At 39.6% G+C, this 21404-nt stretch overlaps 1 protein-coding gene across 3 annotated transcripts; it reads right to left on the bottom strand.

Moving 5' to 3' along the window:
• Positions 1-410: 410 nt before the first annotated feature.
• Positions 411-12680, bottom strand: hykk.2 (hydroxylysine kinase, tandem duplicate 2). 3 transcript variants are annotated; one of them, XM_030727672.1, is made up of 7 exons: positions 12449-12576; positions 7105-7167; positions 6171-6252; positions 5099-5407; positions 3411-3553; positions 3018-3198; positions 411-2694 (listed from the first exon to the last, which is right to left on the bottom strand). In XM_030727672.1, exons 4-7 carry the CDS (start codon positions 5400-5402, stop codon positions 2252-2254), a joined length of 1071 nt encoding a protein of 356 aa, XP_030583532.1. In that variant the 5' UTR covers positions 5403-5407; positions 6171-6252; positions 7105-7167; positions 12449-12576; the 3' UTR covers positions 411-2251. The 3 variants fall into 3 exon arrangements, with proteins under 3 accessions (XP_030583532.1, XP_030583531.1, XP_030583530.1); XM_030727671.1 differs by lacking the exons at positions 6171-6252; positions 12449-12576 and adding an exon at positions 12608-12680; XM_030727670.1 differs by lacking the exon at positions 6171-6252.
• Positions 12681-21404: the final 8724 nt, after the last annotated feature.

Here is a 21404-nt window from a genome sequence, read left to right on the forward strand (position 1 = left end):
ATGGGAGAAAAATCACAGCAAAACAACTGAGAGCATTTTTTTAAAGCTAGTAAAGGTATTACTTTCATCATAAAAACACACACACAACTACCTGCTAGATCAGATGCTATGAATTATGAGTTCAAATTACTTCAAGAGAAATGCATGTAATTCATGTAAAGAGCCCTAATTCGGAAAAAAAAAAAAAAAAACAAAAAGTAATTATTACAAAATTATATTTCTTAAAATGTGATTTTTCAACATCTGATCTATTTGAATTTTGTGGTGTAGAGCAAAGACTGGCCTCCCTCTCTCAAGTTAGATTGTGGTAGAGTCAGTGCCATGAACTCTTTTGGCTCCAGAACACCAATCAGTGAAATAAAATGCAACGTGAAATGGCAAAGTGTTTTATTTTTAAATTGAGAGGTGCTTTGTCTTTCAAAATTACAGCAATTTCAGAGACATATTTTACAATCCAGTCCAAGTCAATCATTTACCAGATAACAGACAGTAAAAAAAAAAAGGACTCTGCAGACAGCCTACTAGAATAGAACAGAATTTTTTTCAGTAAATGACTGGTTGCACTTTGAACCTGTTTCTTGTTACATGGAAGCAGATCTTTTACAGAATCATTTGACTGGACTTAGATCAGCTGCAACACATTCTCAAGCAGAAAACCGTGTAAAACAAGGAGGTAATGGAAACAGTAGAAAAGTAGAAAAAGTGAAAAGTGTATATTTATTAACACTTGGTTCCAGTTAAAACACCAAACATAATTTGAAAAGTTGAATCTCTCACACACACAATCACTGGAGAGGGAATATTAAAGGGCTATTCCATACAAAATTGAACAAATCTGAAAAATTGTGTGGCTTCATTAAATATTCTAAAGTTATTGTACAAAAAAAATTATAATCTGATTCTAAGGGTGTCAGTGAGAGGCACTGATTGTATTAGCATAGCAAAATGAATAACTGAGTAAGTGAGCACACAAGTTAATGTACACCTTGGATGTGAAATTTGCCCCATTGCTTGAAAATCTGGGTGACACTTCTTTGGCATGAAACATCTGCTGCAGAGTAGACAGTGGAGCTTACTGAGCTGCTGCTTAAGCCCAGGTGCCATTACTCCTGCACTAACTGGCAGCAGTAGCATATCAGAGAGAGAGAGATGAGAAATTCTGCAGCTTCAGTAAGCCAACAGATCGAGAGTGTGTTTGGTAAATTACGTGAGGAGAACGCGGCATGTTAGTGTGTATTACATTAGTGTGCAGCCAGAGTTGCCTGCATGAAGTAGCTCGCAGGCTCACATTAATCGTTTTTGTAATTACACTTAATGATTACTACAGTCAAAAAAAAAAAGCTTCCACGGGACTCTCTGCGTTCCTGTGAAGCACTATCCCACGCTTCAACAGTTTATAGAACCACCTTTAGCAGCAATAACTCGAAGTAATTGTTCTCTGTATGACTATCAGTCTCTCACATCGCTGTGCAGGAGTTTTGCCCCACTCTTCTTTACAGCGTTGCTTCAGCTCATTAAAGTTTTCAGGCCTTTATTTATGCACAGCTCCCTTAAGGTGCATTTTCCATCTTAATTGCTAGAGAAGCAGAAAGGGTGTACTTAGTTTTTCTCAGGACTGCATAGAATGGGGCTATTATTGCTGCAAAATTATTTGTGCGTGTATCTCAATGTGTGCGTTGCATTTTTGGATTTGTGTGATTGGCATGGGCTTATTCAGATCTGTGTGTGTCTGTAATTAGATTTGTAAATGTGTGAACAAATCTGGAAATGTATCCAGAGATTTGTCAATGTGTAGAGGAATGTATTTACATATTCGCATATCTGATCATAGAACCACTCTGACATTTATTGTAAAGCGTACAATGAGAATTCAGGAACTTTTCATTTTCAAGTAGCTCTGTGGCACTTCACTGTTTACTTCTGCATCTATAAAATGTGAAGCACTGCACTGCGGAATTTGTAAACACTTTCGATTTCCTTTCTATGTGTTTGCTAATAACTATCTTTGCTTTTACAGTACTTCCTTCAGAGTTCTTATACAGTATCAACATTTTTTTTCTTGCATACACTTTGTGCACTTTTCCAGCTTAATTAGGACACTTCAGTATTCCTCATTCTTTGTGTCTGAATCGGAAGGTTAAAATGTGTATTGCTTTAACTTTGGAAACACAGTCTACATTTTTAACTAGTGATCTTAAAATCAAATTAAATTAGAACAAATTATGGCCAAGTGGATTCACTACACTGTTTCTCACTTGCTGTCACTGAACTGAGCGGCAGTCTGCAGCCAAACCTTCTCGACCTGCTCCTTTCCTAACTCCCAGAGTTGCTGGAGAATCTTAACACCCTTCCTGGTTGAGATCATTAGATACTCTGTGTTTTCTGGATGCAAGGTCACAGAGTAACGAGCTAAAACCAAGGACTGGCAATAGCGGGACAACACCAGCAAATACAGACAATCTTTCTCCGCCTCATTGAGAGGAAGGACACTTTCCCAGCCAGCAAGGATGGGTCCACCCACCTCAATGGGTTTAGGGTGCTCAGTCATCATGTACATGATAGTGATTGCGAGCTCATGGACGTAGTAGCCACAATTCATGTCTCCAAAGTCCAGAATTCCAGTTATCCTGTAGCCTTCTTTCTCATCAGGCTGCACGAGGATATTGAGGTCATTGAAGTCTCCATGGTTAATGCCTTTGAAAGGAAATTTAAATAGTTCTGTTGCAGAATCAAAATGCAGCACACGAGTGACACATTGACACCGACTGTATACAATCAGCCAATGAGAAGCCTATGAGCAAGTTCCAAGCTGTGTCAAGGAAGGCAAGTAGCCTTGTGCATGCTGCATGAGCAGCTCTCTGGTCCACAAGCATAAATATTTGATAAACAGAAATAATAAAAAGACCTTTAAAGTTCACCTCTATGTGTTTATGACATTTAACCGGATATCAAAGTGGTGATTAAATAAAACAAAGCATGTCATAGATGAATGTAATGAGTAAATACTGTACACTCACACTTGCGAAAACTAGAGCGCTTGGGATCCACGAAGACCTTGTACGCCTTGATTACAGACTTCACAACCTCCAGTAGAGGATCTCCATCTAACACGTAGAGGTAATCTTCCAGGAGGACAACATTTGACAGACTCCATACAAACTTCTCCCTTTTCAGAATGTTAAGATGAGGGTGTTCCATCTTAAAGTAAGCCAAAAATGCAAGACACATGTAAAATAAACTACCACTTCTTGCTTTACTCTGCATAGCAAAGATTTAAAAAAACTGATAGACATATTTACTTTGGGCAATTTCATGAAATCATCTTTTGCCTTGCAGCACTTTTCACTAAAATTCAGTGATTTCTAAATCAGAGTGGATGCTTTCCTAAAAGAGTTCACAAGATATCATACCTTTTGGAGGATTGTGTCCATTCTAGCTGCTGTTTTTCCTGTTTCATACAGCAGCTGGGGCGTTACTGGAACCTTGGAGATGGTTGTCCCAGGCAGATAAGTCAACAGTCTCACCAGGTACTTCTGATTGCCATAACCACAATCTGCCAAACATAAGGATATGATTATTCTTAGGCTTCATTAAACTTGAACATGTATGACAAAGCCCTGCTCAAGGGCACATTAATCACTAATATAGTGTGTGAGTGATAATATTACTAATTATTTGAACTTTATTGTGTAAGACTGCCCTTTTGCCTTGAGTCAGGATGTGTTACTCTACCTCCTGCACAGGTCAGATTGTCTGTACCTTAACTTTACAGATTATCTGAAAATACAACAAGCCAAAGGTCAATTTTAACTACGTGGAACATTTACGCAAAGTTAAAGGCACACAGTACTCAGGAACATATGAAGTACTCCCATATACCACTGTACTGTGCAAAGTTTTGAGTCACCCCTAATTTTTTTTTTAATATTTTGATTCAAGGAGCCAGGCTTTCTTATCATTTTTTTAAAGTGGTTTTGAAAATAGTTCTCCGGGCTTTCTGAAGATCTTTCAGAAGTTCTTCTTTTGGCATTTGTTCTTTTTTCACTCATTTTCAGGATTTTTTTTTAAACACATAACGGACAACAAAGAATCAATTTTAAATTGTATCTTTAGACACATTGTTATTACCAGCCTGTTGCAATAACACATAATTTGCTCCGATTTGTTTGGTTAAATATACAAAAAAATTGCCTGCCACTTTTCCCTTTTGTCCTTCACTTGTCCAGGTTCCTCAAAATTTTTAAGGACGCACTCCACAACATGTAGAGACATGCCAAGTTTTTATTCAATATTCTCACCCTTAACCCTTGAGTAGTTTGCTCTCAATTACTGATGCATTGCTCTTGACCAAGTGTATGTTACTTTATATTGCACTTCCTTACCCCTAGATCGGGGTGTAACAGACAGGTAAAGCAGAGAGTGTTTATAGATTATAAATTATATGACTATAAATCCGTTTCCATCAAATATCAGGAGCTACTCAAACCTTCCTGGCCCTATGTCATTACTTTTTCACATAAAGCCAGATAGGTCAGATTTTTATTCCCTGACCATAAAGAAGACGTTTAAGGGAATGCTACTTTGTATATGTTCATTTTGTTTTCTTTGTCAGTCGTTTACTTTGATTACACAAACATTATATAGGAGCACTAATGATAATAGCTAAGAAACATACTTTTAAATAGCTCTATATAGAAATAAATCATTAAGTTGACCTTGAAGACCTTGGTGGATGTAAGCCAAATTTTAAATAGGCTATTAACATGATCCCACTCTGCACCCCTACAAAGTTTTATCAGAATTCATTCAAAACCTTTTGAGCTTTTGTGTTTACAGACAGAGTGACACGCATGCACGTAAACGCTACCAAAAACACAACCTCCTTGGCAGAGGTATTAATTGTGATCCACAAGTGAATTCTGACAGAGAAAATGCTTTGAAGCATTTGGACATCAGTCAGGATGAATTTGAGATAAGCCTGACTGACTGAACACTGAGTGTTCTGCTGCTGTGATACGAGCTTCACTGTGCATGAATGAAACTTTATGTCAAGTCAGATGACATCTCTCAGATCTAAACAACGTGGCTGGTCACATACCTATTTCTTCCAGACTCATTAGCTCTCCTGAGGCGGTGGGCAGAGCTGTTTGAGCAGGAATTCCATTCTGCTGGAGGAAGGACATGGCATATGTCTGCACCTCAATCAGGAAGACATTCTTGCTGTCCTCTGAGTTCATTATCTTTAGGATATACTCGCCCCCCTCAATGGGTGCCACATAGAAGTTCTGGTCATCATAACTGGGCAGCGACTGAATGGCTGATGCAGTCAGCCTGTAGAGCCTCTTCACGATCTCAGATGCCTGGGAATGGCTTAAGTTGGGCTTGGCGTGTTTCTGTGCCATTATGTCTGAAGGAAAACAACAAGTCATTAGAGAAAAGGTCACAGTAATTTATAAAATCAAAACATGGTTGCTTTCTATGAAATGCAATATTATAAGATCTCATCTTAACATATTATAACAAAAACATCTACAAAAGAAGAGTAAGAGTGAAAGAAATGTTTGCACATGGAGTCCATTCTCCATCTCCAGTCAACTACCTGATTTCATCTACCTTTGCAACGCACAGGTGGATGTTTGTACAACTTATTGTGCCTAATTAATACTGTAACACTCAGTGTTTTGTTTATTTTCAATATACGAAATCATTGCAGTGATAAACATCTTAAATAAGATCTTTCATGCATTATGTAACAATGTTGTCTATTTGAGTCCTCATAATGAACGTTTACCACTGAGCCCGGCACATTTCTAGTCCTCAGTAGTGATGCTGCTATTTTACTGTTATAACTCAGTTGAGCTTCACACAGTACAGGCACTCGCAAGCTTGACTGGGTTAGAGACGATTCCATATTTCTGAAGTTCTGCAGTGCTTTGAAAAACTATTTGCCTCCTCCTTCCTGCCTGCTTGCCTTTCTTTTTTTGCACATTCGTCACACTTTGAGATCATCAAACACATTTTAATGTTAGACAAAGATAATCCAAGTAAATACACAAAGCTGTTTTTAAATGCATTTAATAACCTGATTCAAACTATTTAGTTTGTTGCTGGAAGCACTGAAAATACAGCCACCCAGTTACAAGTCAGCCAGCTTTTCAATACATACGTACAATTTGATTTCAAGTGGGCCAAACCAGGAAACCCACTGCATAATCTGGAAACATTCACATTTTCTCATTTAATGAGCGACCCCTTAAAAAAAAAAAAAAAGAGAAAGAAAGAAAAAAGATGAACCGCCTCAGATGTCTTTAGAAAAATACAAGCAGTTTCAACAATATGTCTCAGTTTTTCCACCCACATTTATTAAGTCGACTGTCTTGTACATTACAGCCAGTTTACAATTTACAGATCAAAGCTGAAGGCACAAAACCATCACATGTAGTTTTTCTTAAGTAAACAATAGTAATTCGTGTCTTTATGATTTAAACGATTTGCCTACGTCTGTTTACTTCTGCTTAATGAAGTTGGCATCGCATCACATGAGTAATTAATGACTTCACTGGAATATTCAGACTTTGTACAGCTCAGTCAAATTCTTCCCTGTGAAAGCTAAACTAAAACCTACAGTCACTCACTGCTCAAAAAATATTAAAAGAACCCTTTGAGAGTGCATCAGATCTCAGTGGAAAGAAATCATGCTGATATCTATACTGATATGGCCTGGGTAATGTGTTAGGACAACAAAACAAAGATTTAATAGTTTTGTGACCTTGACTTTTGACCTTGACGTCCAAGAGTTGATCTCTGCATAAAAGTCTTGATAAGGAGAATAATCATGCAAGGTTTCATCTAAATCCTTCAAACCATGAAAAAATGAAAAAAAACAAGTTGTCTCATTGTCAGCCCTCTAGTGTTGTTAATTTCATTAACACCAAAGCAGCTGAAACTGATTAACAACCCCCTCTGCTACTTAACTGACCAGATCAGTATGTCAGTGGTGTTACTAATTGTAGCCCAACATTTGATTTAGGGAGAGTTGCTGAAATGAATCTTCAAACATCTCAGCAAGTCAGTTCTGTGAAGAGGAGGACTGTGTGGACAAACCTGGATTCTAGGTCTGCAGTCAGCATGAACTCCACTGGACTGAATTTCTGGTACTTGCAGTTCCTGTTGAAAAAAAAAAAGTGTGAAGGCAAATTTTTTCTGTCTGAATGTATGAAATTATGATACAACATTGTTTGTGAAGTTACTGCTGATTGTGACAAACTCATTTAATGTGACAGAGGGCCCCTTGGAAAAAGCTTTTTATAATTTTCTTTGACCATTTTGACCAATCCCTTAGGTAGCGGCAGCAATTAAGGCCATTTTCATAACAGAAATTTTGGTTTGGCACAGTTGGATATGAGATTGTGACATTCTTTTAAATCACTTAAGCCTGTAAATTGACAAGATGCTGTTCATGTGAGAGGTTCTTGCAAATGGCCCACTGTGTTTGCAGCCAGTTATGCTGTGGAAACTGCGTCAGGATTTGCAAGTTTTGCAAGAAATTGTACTATACCTGACCTGATCACAGTGAGCCCTTCAACTTCTGTTGAAGTCACAGTTGCAGGAGAAGGGAGGAAATAAAACTGCAGCTGGAATATCGGCCTGACAAATGTGGAGGGTGCACAAATGTTCTTTTCCTTCTCAGAAACAGACTGTCTGGGCTTAAAGGCAAGTAGGTGGCACTTTTTAAAAAAAAACTGACAGTAATGCTGCTGCAGCTATATGAGCCAGAGCTGTGCAGGCTCAAAACGTATTCAAACAATCTTCCAGTTTGCAGGCACATCACTCTGGCCTCTAGCTAGATGCTGTTAGATGGTGATGTTCATGATTTTCTTCTTTTTTTTTTTTTTTTTTAAGCTAATGGCTTTAGTTAGGCTCTTTTCTGCCACTGGATGTAAGAGTTTGCTAGATGAACATAAGCTGTTCCCAGTTATAGATAACATTTTGTTTTTAGTATTCAGACCCTTTGCTGTGACACTCATATTTAACTCACATGCTGTCCATTTCGTCTGATCCTCCTTGAGATGGTTCCACTCCTTCGTTGGAGACCGGCCGTGTTTAATTAAACTGATTGGACTTGATTAGGAAAGGCACACACCTGTCTATATAAGACCTCACAACTCACAGTGCATGTCAGAGCAAATGAGAATCATGAGGAAGGAACTGCCCAAGGAGCTCAGAGACAGAACTGTGGCAAGGCACAGATCTGTCCAAAGTTACAACAGGATTTCTGCAGCACTCAAGGTTCCTAAGAGCACAGTGGCCTCCATAATCCTTAAATGGAAGAAGTTTGGGACGACCAGAACTCTTCCTAGACCTGGCCATCCAGCCAAACTGAGCAGGACGACTGGTTGCAATTGAAGGAAAGATGAATGCGGCCAAGTACAGAGATATCCTGGAAGAAATACTCTTCCAGAGTGCTAAGGACCACAGACTGGGCCGAAGGTTCACCTTCCAACAAGACAATGACCCCTAAGCACCCAGCTAAAATAACAAAGGAGTGGCTACGGAACAACTCTGTGACCATTCTTGACTGGCCCAGCCAGAGCCCTGACCTAAACCCAATTCAGCATCTCTGGAGAGACCTGAAAATGGCTGTCCACCAACGTTCACCATCCAACCTGACGGAACTGGAGAGGATCTGCAAGGAAGAATGGCAGAGGATCCCCAAATCCAGGTGTGAAAAACATAATTCCCAAGAATACTCATGGCTGTACTAGCTCAAAAGAGTGCTTTTACTCAATACTGAGCAAAAAAATACTTATGACCATGTGATATTTCAGTTTTTCTTTTTTTTTTTAATAAATTTGCAAAAATTTCTACATTTGTTTTTTCTGTCAAGATGGTGTGCTGAGTGTACATTAATGAGAAATAAAATCAACTTTTTTGATTTTAGCAAATGGCTGCAATGAAACAAAGAGTGAAAAATTTAAAGGGGTCTGAATACTTTCCATGCCCACTGTACATTCAGGTTTTGATCCACCATTAAGTACCATGTGCCTAATTGGCAGCAGATTAATTTTTTAGCATGACAATGCATGCTGCCAATGCAGTACAGTGGACATAGATGGCCTCTTTTACATCTCTTTCATACCATTTGTCTTCCTGGTCTGGGAATCCTTCAGTTGGCACATCAACTCAGTGGTTTAAAAACAAAGTTCACCATGGAGGATACCGAGGATAATAGGTTACAGTTCCTGGACTGTGCTGTGCTCACTGAGAAAGATGGAAACCTTAATATTGAAGTTTACCAGAAGCCCACAAACACGCAGACCAGTACCTACTCTTTGACTCCCACCACCCACTGGAACACAAACTCGGGTTGATCAGGACCCTACAACACCGAGCGGAAAACATTCCCTCTAAGGCAGAAGGGAAAGATAAGGAAAACTCACATGTAAATAAAGCTCTTAAAACATGTTTATCCCAACTGGTCCTTCATCAAAGAGAATGAGAAATGGAACAACATTGTCATCCCTTACATAGCAGAGGTGTCAAAGAAACAAAATATGTACATAATTGCATTATAAATGAAACACAAATAATAAACATAAATAAATATAAAGGTAGTGCCAGTTATCACAACTAATAATAAATTTGCTCTCATTTTAGTGTCACAGCATACTGACAGATCCTCTACATGCATTCAAAAGCAGCATTAGGTCAAGACCACCTAACCGGAAACTGAGACAAAACCAATACTTTTAGGCCCCGAGACCAAGACCGAGTCAAGACCAAGACCAGTGCCTCACACTACATGACATAATAAAATGTGAAACATGTTCAAAATCACTTCTCAAATTGATCTGAAAGATCCACATTCCCATAAAAACACCTAGATATTAAACACTCAGTGCTGAAATTAATTTACCAGCTTTATTTAATACTCCTGGGTGACTTCCATCATTTATCACAGAATTTAAAACAATTATTCATAGTTCATCACAATAGTCTCCTTTTCTCTGCCTTTCATAAACAATACATAAAGTTATGTTGTTTATAAACCAACAACAAACTTTGTAAAACTGGGTGCGATTTCAAAACCACATAGCTAAATGTGTAAAACTGAAAAAATGGCAAACGATCATCAACACTAAGAACTAAAGCCACAAGTTTCTCTTATACAGATTGAAGCTGCGGTATGTAAATTTTATATTTAAAAAAAAAAAAAAAAAAAAACCATCCATCCATCCATTCGCTTCCGCACATCCTGTTAAGGGTTGCGGGGGGGCTGGAGCCTATCCCAGCTGTCATAGGGCGAGAGGCAGGGTACACCCTGAACAGGTCGCCAGCCTGTTGCAGGGCCAACACGGAGTGACAGACAACCTTTCACACTCACATTCACGCACTCAGTCACACCTATGGGCAATTTAGATTAGCCAATTAACCTAACCCCAGTAAGTGCATGTCTTTGGAATGTGGGAGGAAACCGGAGTACCCGGAGGAAACCCACGCAAGCACGGGGAGAACATGCAAACTCCACACAGAGAGAGGGAGAGGCCTGGGCCAAGGTGGAATCGAACCCAGGCCTTCCAGATGGTATTCTAACCTTTTTTTTTTTTTTACATATTTATTAAAACTGTCACCATGTTGTGACAGTATGAGACAGATAATCTGTGAAAAAACAACAAAAAAAAACAGAAAAAAAAAAAAAAAAAAAAAAAAAAAAAAAAAATCGAGCTCCTTCACCTCCCCCCTGAGCTACTATGGAAATCCTGCAAAATACTCTGAGGAGACTAAGAAATTAGGAAACCGCATGGGAATATGCAGGAACACACAGTGAAGCAGGAAGCTGCTGCTCTCAATGACATGACAAAGATCAGAGGAGGATTCAAACAATATACATGAGATAATCAGGGAGATAAGACACACCAGGGACCACACCTGAAGCTAATCACTGAAGACAAGACCAGGGATGCAAAACAAAACACAAAAAATTAGAGACTGTCAAAATAAGACAGGAAGTAAAAAACACAGAGCAGGACTCAGACGTGAACTTGAAAGAACTAAACAACAAACCAGACAGCCATGGGAATAGGACACAGAAGAGAGACAAGACAGACACGGGGGCACAGAGACAGAGAAACACAAAGGATGCAGGAAACTCAGGAAACAGACATTAATGAACATAACATGAGAGACAAGACACGAGAGGGAGGGAACACTATATTGATTAGGACAGACGGAGAACTAAACTAAAGAACTAAGAACTGAAAACATACATACACAGGAAGATATACCAATAACATATGCTCAAGAATCTCAGTATAACAAAATAAACTCAGAGTCCAGAACTCCAAACACTGGGCAACTAGCCCACAACCATGACACTATATCATAGTGGGCAGTGTGACAGGCAGAGACGGACCCAATTGCAGGACTCCATAGATAGATAGAACTTAAAATGTCTTTATTGAGTCACCAAAACAAGATATGCAAAAATCCTCTTGGGAGGCAGGCAAGGAGCATAATCCAAAACAAGACGAGGCAAGACAGGAACACGCGAGCACTCCACCATGACAACACCAACAATGCGACAAAGAACTGACAAGAATGCAGACAATATATACACACTAGGTAAGGAGGGGATGAGGAACACCTGGGAGGGAGACACAGGAAGGAAAACTAAACACACTAGACAAGAAACAAGACACTACCAAAATAAGACAGGAATTGGAAACCAAGACTAAGACACAAGAACTTGACATGAGAACAGAGGGAAACCATTAAGCACAAAACCAGACACCAGTCCAGTCTAAACCTTGGCAAGGAGCAAAACTAAAGAAACAGTACATTAAAACACAAACTGCTGGGCCAGGACCATGACACACTAAGTCTTTGAAACAATTCAAATAATTCAAATAAACTAAGTGAGCATAAGTTTAAAAGTAAAAATAGAACAGAAAAATAAAATAGCTTTATTGTCATTTTACGTCATATATAATGAAATTACAGTTGCTTCACCCATTGCGCATAAGCATATAGTTATAGTATATAGAAGTATACAGAAATACAATAAGACAATAAATAAAATACTTTGTACACATCTGTTTAAGTTATATTTACAAAGCTAAAGAATTATATTTACACAGTAATGGACAAATATCACAGTGAATAAATACACTTATCAAGAATACGGTGTGTCCAAACGTTTGACTGGTACTGAATATGATGTGAGTAAAGATATGTGTTGGATATCATCAACAATAGCAGCAGTTCGAGAGATACTGCACAGAGTATAAACAGAAAAATAAAAACTTAGCAAGTGCTGCGTCAAGTAGTATACACGCCACGCACACACATACACAAAGTCTTTTTACCAGTTCATAACTTGCTGATATGCATTTCTATGCAGTAAATAAATACATGTAAAACAAAGTCGGAAACATGTTGGTAGACCTACCTCAGGTTGCTGTTAGCTGCCTGAAAAAAAGATCACGATTTCCTAGCGATACCACAGCTAGCCCTTCAGAACAACCACAAAGCTACAAAATTTCTCCTTCCTGCTCCTTTCAGAATAGAAGCGGCCCAAAAAAAAAAAAAAAAAAAAAAAAACGCTCACCTTAAAGCAGGGATACTCATCGAGCGGCTCCCGAGCCACATGCGGCTCGCCATGCTTTGTTGGTGGCTCTCGTGACCGGTTACAGCAATACTGCAGAACCGATACATTTTTAAAGCACGCTACAGAATGATGTAATGCACTCTACATTCCATGCACTTGCATTCTATTTCTCATTTGGCCTCAATTAAAGTTGGTTCCAAATGGGGGATACTGTGGAAACTGGCAACATAGACACTGTTTCCAACAGCACGCTGCCGCAGCCACACCGGGACAGCAGAGCGCTACACGGCAGCGGTGATTCTACAAGCTAGCTAGTGCAATATAGTCACTGCGCAAAATGGAGCAATCTATAATCAAACACAGACAAAAAACAGACGTGAGAAATAGTGAAGATCAGGGGCCTATTCCAGAAAGCATGTTCAACAAACTCTTGAGTTTATAAACCTACTCTGAGTTGATCAACTCGTTCTCCCGTTTCCCGTTCCAGAACAGCTGGCAAACATGCTATGACAAATGTCTCAGCTTTATACATTTTAAATATTTCAGTACATTTTGAGAGGATGAGGCATTTTAATTAAAGAATGCAGATCGTGTCGGGAAGATGAAGCCATTATGAGCAGATCCAGACTGGATGAGCTGCAAAATAACTGGAGCCTGAACTGGATCTGGACCTGATCCATTTGGATCCTCCTGCTGCGCGGGTGGACTCGGACACAGTTTGCGGATGCGTTATAGAGCCTATGATCAGCGATTTTGGTGATTTTCAGTGGAAAATATGTGGAAATTCACACTCTGAATTTCAGACAACGTAACCTTCAAAATGACATAATTTAAGTCACTTTAAATCAATTAAGTTCAGTTTTCAAGTCTTCAAATATTTCAGCCTCATCTTCACTCATTCACATCATCTCCAGGATCCGGACATTTTTCCATCCACGGTGTGTTCTGCGTCTAAAGCTTCATCCAGATCAGTGTGATGTAACAGTGATGCTACAGTAACTACAGTAAATGTTTCAGAGGAACTGACTGACAGTCTGACAGCTGCGCTCATTATAAATCCGTGACATCATCACTGTCTCCGTCCTTACAGCCTGTTGACGAGTGAACGACTGTAAAAGCTTCAGGTTACGTACAAAAATAATGAACTAACGTCTAACTGGGCTTTCAGTGCTTGTAGAAACATAAATGTCTGCAGATGAATTCGGTCCTCAGACTGCTTTGCAGCAACTTTATGAAGGAGGAAATGAATGGGAGTGTCAGACAGGTGGTTCAGGTGCAGCAGGAGGGGCGGAGTCAGAGAGACACTCAGAGTTTGTTGGATAAAACCTGCCAGGTTAGGGTCACAGAGTCTGTTACCATGGTCTAAGCCAAAAATGCCAGGGCCGATTTTTTGTCCCAGTCCAGCCCTGGTTGGGGATGTTCCGACATGACTGTGCACCAGTGCACAAAGCAAGCTCCATGAAGACATGGAAGAACAAGTTTGGTGTGGAAGAACTTGACTGGCCTGCACAGTCCTGACCTCATCCCGGCAGAACACCTTTGGGATGAATTTGAACAGAGACTGCGAGCCAAGCCTTCTCATCCAACATCAGTGTCTGACCTCACAAATGTGCTTCTGGAAGATCAAAAAATCCCCATAAACACACACCTAAACCTTGTGGAAAGCCTTCCCACAAGCATTGAAGCTGTTATAGCTGGAAGGGGTGGGCCGACATCATATTAAACCCACCCATATTAAGAATGGGTGTGAAGCCAGATGAGCGAATACTTTTGGCAATATAGCGTATGTAACAATGGAAAGAATTTTAGAGCAATAAAGATATTCTTCCGTCCCAGTCCTATGCACTCCACTCCACCTGCACTCTATGTGCTAGAATGGAGCACTTCCACCCATTTTGAGAGCACATTAACAAACACCAAGCAACACTTTTTAACTTCACATGGTACGAGTTTAGTGAAATTTATTTGTAGATGATCAAAAGGTTTATCCAGAGATTTAAATAGTTTACGTCTGCCTCATTATCTTGATGTCTCATGATGTTGTTCAAATTAAAAATGCATTATGCTCCATCTGTCATTCTGTGTGTATTCATGATTTGGCCTTTGGCTTGTCCTGAAAAACACATGTGTGATAGACAGCAGTGGTATACTGCATATGAATACAGGTTCGAATACATGTAACTGTATAACTGGCCTACACTGCATCCAGAACTTGCAGTACAACCTGTGCCAAAAATCCAACTTTCTCATGCCAAAAACTGAATTTTCTGTTTTTCAAACAACAAAGTAATAAACATGTTTTTCTAAGAAAGCGGTAATTAAGAGATATAGAAATTAATATGTAACTGTTCTTTGGCCTTTTTGTTCTTTCTGGAATTGGAAGTCTAGATTTGTAGTTAGTGTTTTACGATGAAAAGCACTTGTCATCAGCTGTTTAGCCTGGCTTATAACCTCTAGGCATCTCAGCCAGCTGGCATGTCAAACAATGTCAAAAACTGGTGGATTTCACTGAAAGGACAAGCTATCATACTGTCATGGTTATAACACAATCTACACTGACACCACAGTGCCTAAAACAAGAAATCTGACAATCCAGCTCAGCATGTCTATCTTTTCAGTCTCACTGGAGGGACTTGCTTGGAAAGCATGCAGAATTAAAAGGATAAAATCTTGGCTCTGAGAAGTAAATCATGTTGACAACAGGAGCACATTTTTATTTAAATGTTTTGGCCTAAATAAAACACCCCTGATTTGTCTGTAATCTCCACTTTACACATTGCTATTCTTTCTGTCATCTGATGATTTATTTTAACCATTATTTTTAAAAAAAAATAGACAAAGATCTTTTTTGTTTGTTCGTTTTATTTTATTGTCTTTTTGTTTGTTTCTTGGTTTTTCTCCAGACCATGCTAAGGACAAGCAAAAGGTAAGGGTGATCACTTAATATGCATCTGTCCTGTCTGGTGCAGGTAAACATCTGTTCAGTGAAGATTTGCCATTCATGAAAAACCAAAATGCCATGAGATACCTGCCTGCTACTGAATCATTTATTTTGCCTCCTAAAATGAGGGATATGAGTTCATTAAAATGCCTGGTAATGAAATTACTTTCCAAAGGCCAGTTGTTCACTGAATCTGGAAAGCAGTGTGATTCAGCTGCCAGATAATAATGTTCCAATAAATATAATTTCTAAATTCTTCTCTTTCATACCATTTTACAGAGTGATGGATGTGCAGAGAACAGACTGGATTATTGCAATGTAGAAATGGATCGATAGGTCCTGAGCCAGATTGAACTTCCTCAGTTGGTGCAGGAAGTGCATCCCCTGCTGGGCCTTTCAGATGATTGTGGAACCCAGAAAACTGAAGGTTTCCACAGCAAACACAGAGTAAGGTGAGGGGGGACAGTGGAGACTACAGACATCAGGGCGACAGATCTGTAGTCATTTAACCCAGTGACACAGGGTTTCTTGGAGACTGGGATGATTGCGGAGTGTAGATCACTGTGAAGATTGTGGCCAGCTGATCAGTGCAGACACTGATTGCCAGGACGGTGACACACCATCTGGACCTCATGTTTTCCTGGTCTTTTGTCTGGTCTTTTACACGTCCTAACTTATTGCAACAGCAGTAAAATCTTATTTTTCAAAGCAGCCACATTCCTGCTATTTGACCTGAATAAAATGGAACAATTTAAAGTTGCTGATGTAATTACCTGCTGCTTTAAAATTGGTTATTCTGCAATTTTAGAGGAGCAATCTCACAGTTTACAAAAAGCTTTAAGACTTAGTGTATTTGTATTTTACCTTAGAGCACTATGATGGGATTTCCATGATCAGACACCCTCTATATGTTTAAGATTAGGCTTAAAGCTTTCCTTTTTGATAAAGCTTATAGTTGGGGTTGGATCAGGTGACCCTGAACCGTCCCTTAGTTATGCTGCAATAGGCTTGGGCTGCTGGGGGAGGTTCACATGATGCACTGCGCATTACTTTTTCACTCATCTCTATTCAGTCTGTGCATGTATACACAATTCTGCATTTAATCATTGGTTATTATTAATCTCTGGCTCTCTTCCGTACTGTGTTTTTTGTCATGATACCCTTCCCTCACCCCCAGCTGATCACAGCAGATGACTGCCCCTCCCTGAGCCTGGTTCTGCAGGAGGGTTCTTCTTGTTAAAAAGTACTTTTCCTTCCCACTGTTGCCAAGTGCTTGCTCATAGGGGGTAGTTTTGGTTGTTGGGTTTTCTCTGTAATTATTGTATAGTCTTTACCATACAATATAAAGCACCTTGAGGCAACTGTTTGTTGTGATTTGGAGCTATATAAATAAAATTAATTGAATTTAATATACAAAACACAGTAGAACTGTGCGATATAACCCTGATCCCAAGTGTCTCTTCAGGTTGTGTAAAAAAACACACATCATATAGAAATTCCTTTCATGCCATCACTCTCTGAAGTCAAGACATTATATTATTGTTTGGACTGTACTTCCCCAGAGAATTGGTACCCTTTATCATCATGCTTGGGAACGACATAATTCATTGTCACCAGTGACTCAGATTATGGTATTCAACAATGAACAATTACTTACCTTTTAATTACCACTCACTCAGCAAAGAAAATATTCCTTCACAGACCCTTCCTTTTGATTGAGACATCTGACCCTAAAAATTCACTCTGTACAACTGTTAGTTTTTAAACAGCTTAAAACTGAATGAATAGAAGTAACAGCTGTGATGTTGCGTCCAGTATCACTGTAATCAGCGTAGTTTTGCAGAGATGTTTAGTTAAGTTAGTATGTAAACCAGTTGTGTCATTATGACATGCAAGGAGAGGTCAACTAGCTTTCCCAAACCACCAGGAATCACCATGCAGGTTGGTTGTTGGATAACCTCTCTGCTCTAGCAGTGTCTGCTTCTGTCTTCTACACTTAGCCTAGGGATTGTTTGAATCGGTACATTAAAAAAAAACACATTAAACACATTAACATGGGTAGATATTAATAAAAATGGCATCAATCTTTCGAGGTAACTTAAGAGAAACCACAGGCTGCATCCTGGTTAAGGTAAAAATAACCTTTTACAGTGCCAAATTACCACTCTGTCCAGTACAAAATGACTGTGGGAAAATTATTACCCCAGCTGCATCAAAAGTAAGAACTGTAACTGCTGCATCAAAAGTCATTTTTAATGTTTTAAAGATTTACATTAAAAAAAAGCCTTTGCTGTACCACAGTAGCTCACAAATGACTGCTTGTTTAAATCTGTGAAATAACAAGAATACAATTTCTATTGGAAAATATAAAATTTCATGTATCGTCAGCCTAAATGCTTAATCCTGTGTAATTATAAATCATAATTCATATCTGAATCAGTGACTTGATAAACATTCAAAATAAACATTCAAAGATACAAATTATGAACACATATATGGCCACATTCATGAATATGTATTAAAATATTAAATATAAATAAATAGACAGAAAACAAGCGCGAGCCTGTGCTCTTATTTTGAAGGTTCAATGTCAGCTCACCAGTTAGCACCTCTCTTCCTGTGGCCTGGTCAGTCTGGAAAAAGCTGGAAATTATACTCCCCCACCAGAAGCTGCAGCTGACTGAGAAAGTGTCCTGTTACACTGCTGGTTTACTGGGCTGCACAGCAGTACGTGGAGTAGGCTGCTGTTGTGTGCTGCAGTTCAAGATGGTGGCATTTAATTTCTTTCAAGTAATGAGACACTCTGTGTAGTCTCAGCTGACATGTCTATCGTTATTTATTGTCACAAAATGTATTTGTGTAATTTTAATTGTGTATTTAAGAGATTGTGGGTGGCCCTCTTTATCTCCCATTAAGTTAAACATTATCAGCCCGGTTCCCAGTTATGGATTAATAATGGTCCTAGACTAAAAAGAAAAAGTCAATGAAGACCAAAATAGGAAAAAGTATTTAGTCCAGGATTAGACATAATCCCTGTACGGGAAACTGGGCCTAGGTGTATAACATGTTTGGGAGAAGCTAGCAGAAACAGGCCTGTACTCAACCACTGAATACACAGGATTTTAACACCTTGAAAGACTTTACACAGAATCAGAATCAGAATCAGAAGGTTTTTATTGCCATATGGGTGAACAGGTTCACAGCATTAGGAAATTGCTGTGTAAAAATTTGTGTAAGCATTAGGAAATTGCTTACACAAAGACTTCTCTTAGTTTTTCTTATCACAACCCATATGTAAACAAAACACAACTCAGTCCAATACACTTCTTGACCCTCACTCCCTGTGATCTTCAGAGAGGCATCACTAGCGTGGTGTAAATGCCATGAAACCTGGTTGTGTGGAAAGATCAGAACTGCTCAAATCAACTCAGAAATGAATTCATCTTTGCTTGTCCCTGCACCGGGGGGGTATGTTTCATCATTGGGATCAACTCCCTCAATGTATTCACCACAGTGAATGCAGACTGGCTTGTAGTCACAGGCATAGTGGGCAAAAAAAGCCAACCCAAACTGGCATCAGTCATTGCTGGGGATGCTTGACAATCATCAGTCCCCTGTACATCATACATTTTACTGTGTTTTTGCACCTTACTAGGACTGCCAGTAGATTTTCGTTCAAACAATGAATTTTCTTCTGAATCATGAAATATTCTGGCGGAAGCGATTTAGATATGCGGGCAGTGGACAGTAATCTAATACTTTCATTCCCATGGCCTTAGAGGGTGATCACAGTTGGAGCTAACTGTGGTTTTGGATAAGTGTTTGGTGCATGCACAAATAATATGAAAGTTCAAGTGTGCATACATTTTGCCTCCACCCAACAGTACTGAACCTTCAACAATGTCCCTAGTTGCACAGTGTGCTGAAGAAGTTACAAAGGCTGGTACATTTAAGTATTGATTATACTCCAGGACAGATCTAGACACATGTGTGGATTGCTCATCACACACACACACACACACACACACACACACACACACACACACACACACACACACACACACACACACACACACTCACAGAGAGAGAGAGAGAGAGAGAGAGCCTTGAAGTTAAAATTAATTTTGCACTAGAAAGATGGTGAGTATGTCAGATGGTAGCAATGATTGTTTTAGTGTGGAAAAATAAAAAGATTTTAAATTAAATGTGCATGTTTTTACACTTTTGATGGCACAGTGAGATGAGCCACAGTTCAGTTGTTTTGGGTGCTTGTTGTACCTCAGACACCTCAAAAAATTATAACACTACACTGACAGTCTGATCCAGGGGGATAATTTCACTGTGTCCCGCTGTAAATGTCATAAGTAAATAAATAAAAAGAAGCATGTTCTTGGCCATGCTTGTCTCCTGTTGTGTCGTTTTTGGGGATACTGCAGACTCTTTCACTAAAGACTGCTGACTGTTGTCTGATTTGTAGGGAAACATGAAAATGTGTCTGTTTGTCACGAAAGTTGATATTTGTTCTCTGTGCAGGTCTGAAGACCATGATGAAATCATAGCCATCACAGTGTGTAACCAGGCAGCACAGGACTTTCAGAGAGCTACAGACATGGACAAAATTGTACCCTTCAGTTAAAGAAAGAAAACCCCACGACGATCACTGAAACTTGAAACTGACAAAAGTAATAAGTAAAAATGTACTGAAAATTAACTAATGAAAATGAGACATTGCATTTGAATTGTGGCTCAATAGAATTATTTTTAAAAACAAACTAATGAAACTGGCCTAGACAAAAATGATGGAACCCTTAACTTAATATTTTGTTGCACAACCTTTTTTTTGAAGGGTACCTTCTGCAGACTGCATTTTTCAGCTCCTTCCACAGATGTCCAATAGCAATTAGATCAGGCCTCATCAAAGGCCACTTCAGAATAGTCCAATGTTTTGTTCTTAGCCATTCCTTTGGTGTTTTTAGCTGCGTTTGGGTCATTATCCTGTTGGAGGACCCATGACTTGCCACTAAGACAGAGCTTTCTGACAGTGGGCAGCACATTTTCACCCCAGAATGCCTTGATAGCCTTGAGATTTCATGGTACCCTACACAGATTCAAGACACCCTGTGCCAGATGCAGCAAAGCAACCTGATGGGAGCAGGGAGAAGAAAGTGTCTGGCTGGGCTGTTTAAGGATCTTCTTAGTCTTTAGCCTGCACTGCTTGGTCTAAAGGTCCTGCAGGTTGGAGAGGGTGGCCCATTCAGCTGAACGAACCACCCTTTTAAGGGCCATGAAGTCCTGTTTGGTGCTGTTTCTCATCCAGGTGATGATGCTAACACTTAAGATGCTTGATAGTAGTCCCTCTGCAGCTTCCTGCTGAACTCCAGATGTTCCTTTGTTTTGCTGATGTTCAGCAAGAGGTGGTTCTCCCAGCACCAGTCCTCCAGGTGGGGCCTTCCCTAGGCTGTCTTATTTATGTGAGAGATTAGTCCCACAACAGCGGTGTCATCAGCACATTTTACAATGACTCTGGACTCTGACGTTGCCTCCCAGTCATGGCTATACAGCGAGCACAGCAGAGGGCTGAGCACACAGCCCTGGGGGGATCTGGTGTTGAGGGTGAGGGGGATGAGGTAAGGTGACCCACTCGTACAACTTATGGTCTCCTGGTCAGGAAGCTGTAAAACCCACCTGCACAGGGAGGTATCCAGGCCCAGGTTGAACAGCTTGAAGCTATAGTGTACAAACAGTACTCTCACATAGTTCGCTTACCAGTGTCCACATAGGAAAGGGTCTTGTAGAGAAGGAAGGCTGTGGTGCTGTCTGTGGATCTGTCCAGCAATGTGGATCAGTATGCAAACT

This window comes from Archocentrus centrarchus, chromosome 4 (assembly GCF_007364275.1).
Source record: "Archocentrus centrarchus isolate MPI-CPG fArcCen1 chromosome 4, fArcCen1, whole genome shotgun sequence".
In the NCBI taxonomy this organism is placed as follows: Eukaryota; Metazoa; Chordata; class Actinopteri; order Cichliformes; family Cichlidae; genus Archocentrus; species Archocentrus centrarchus.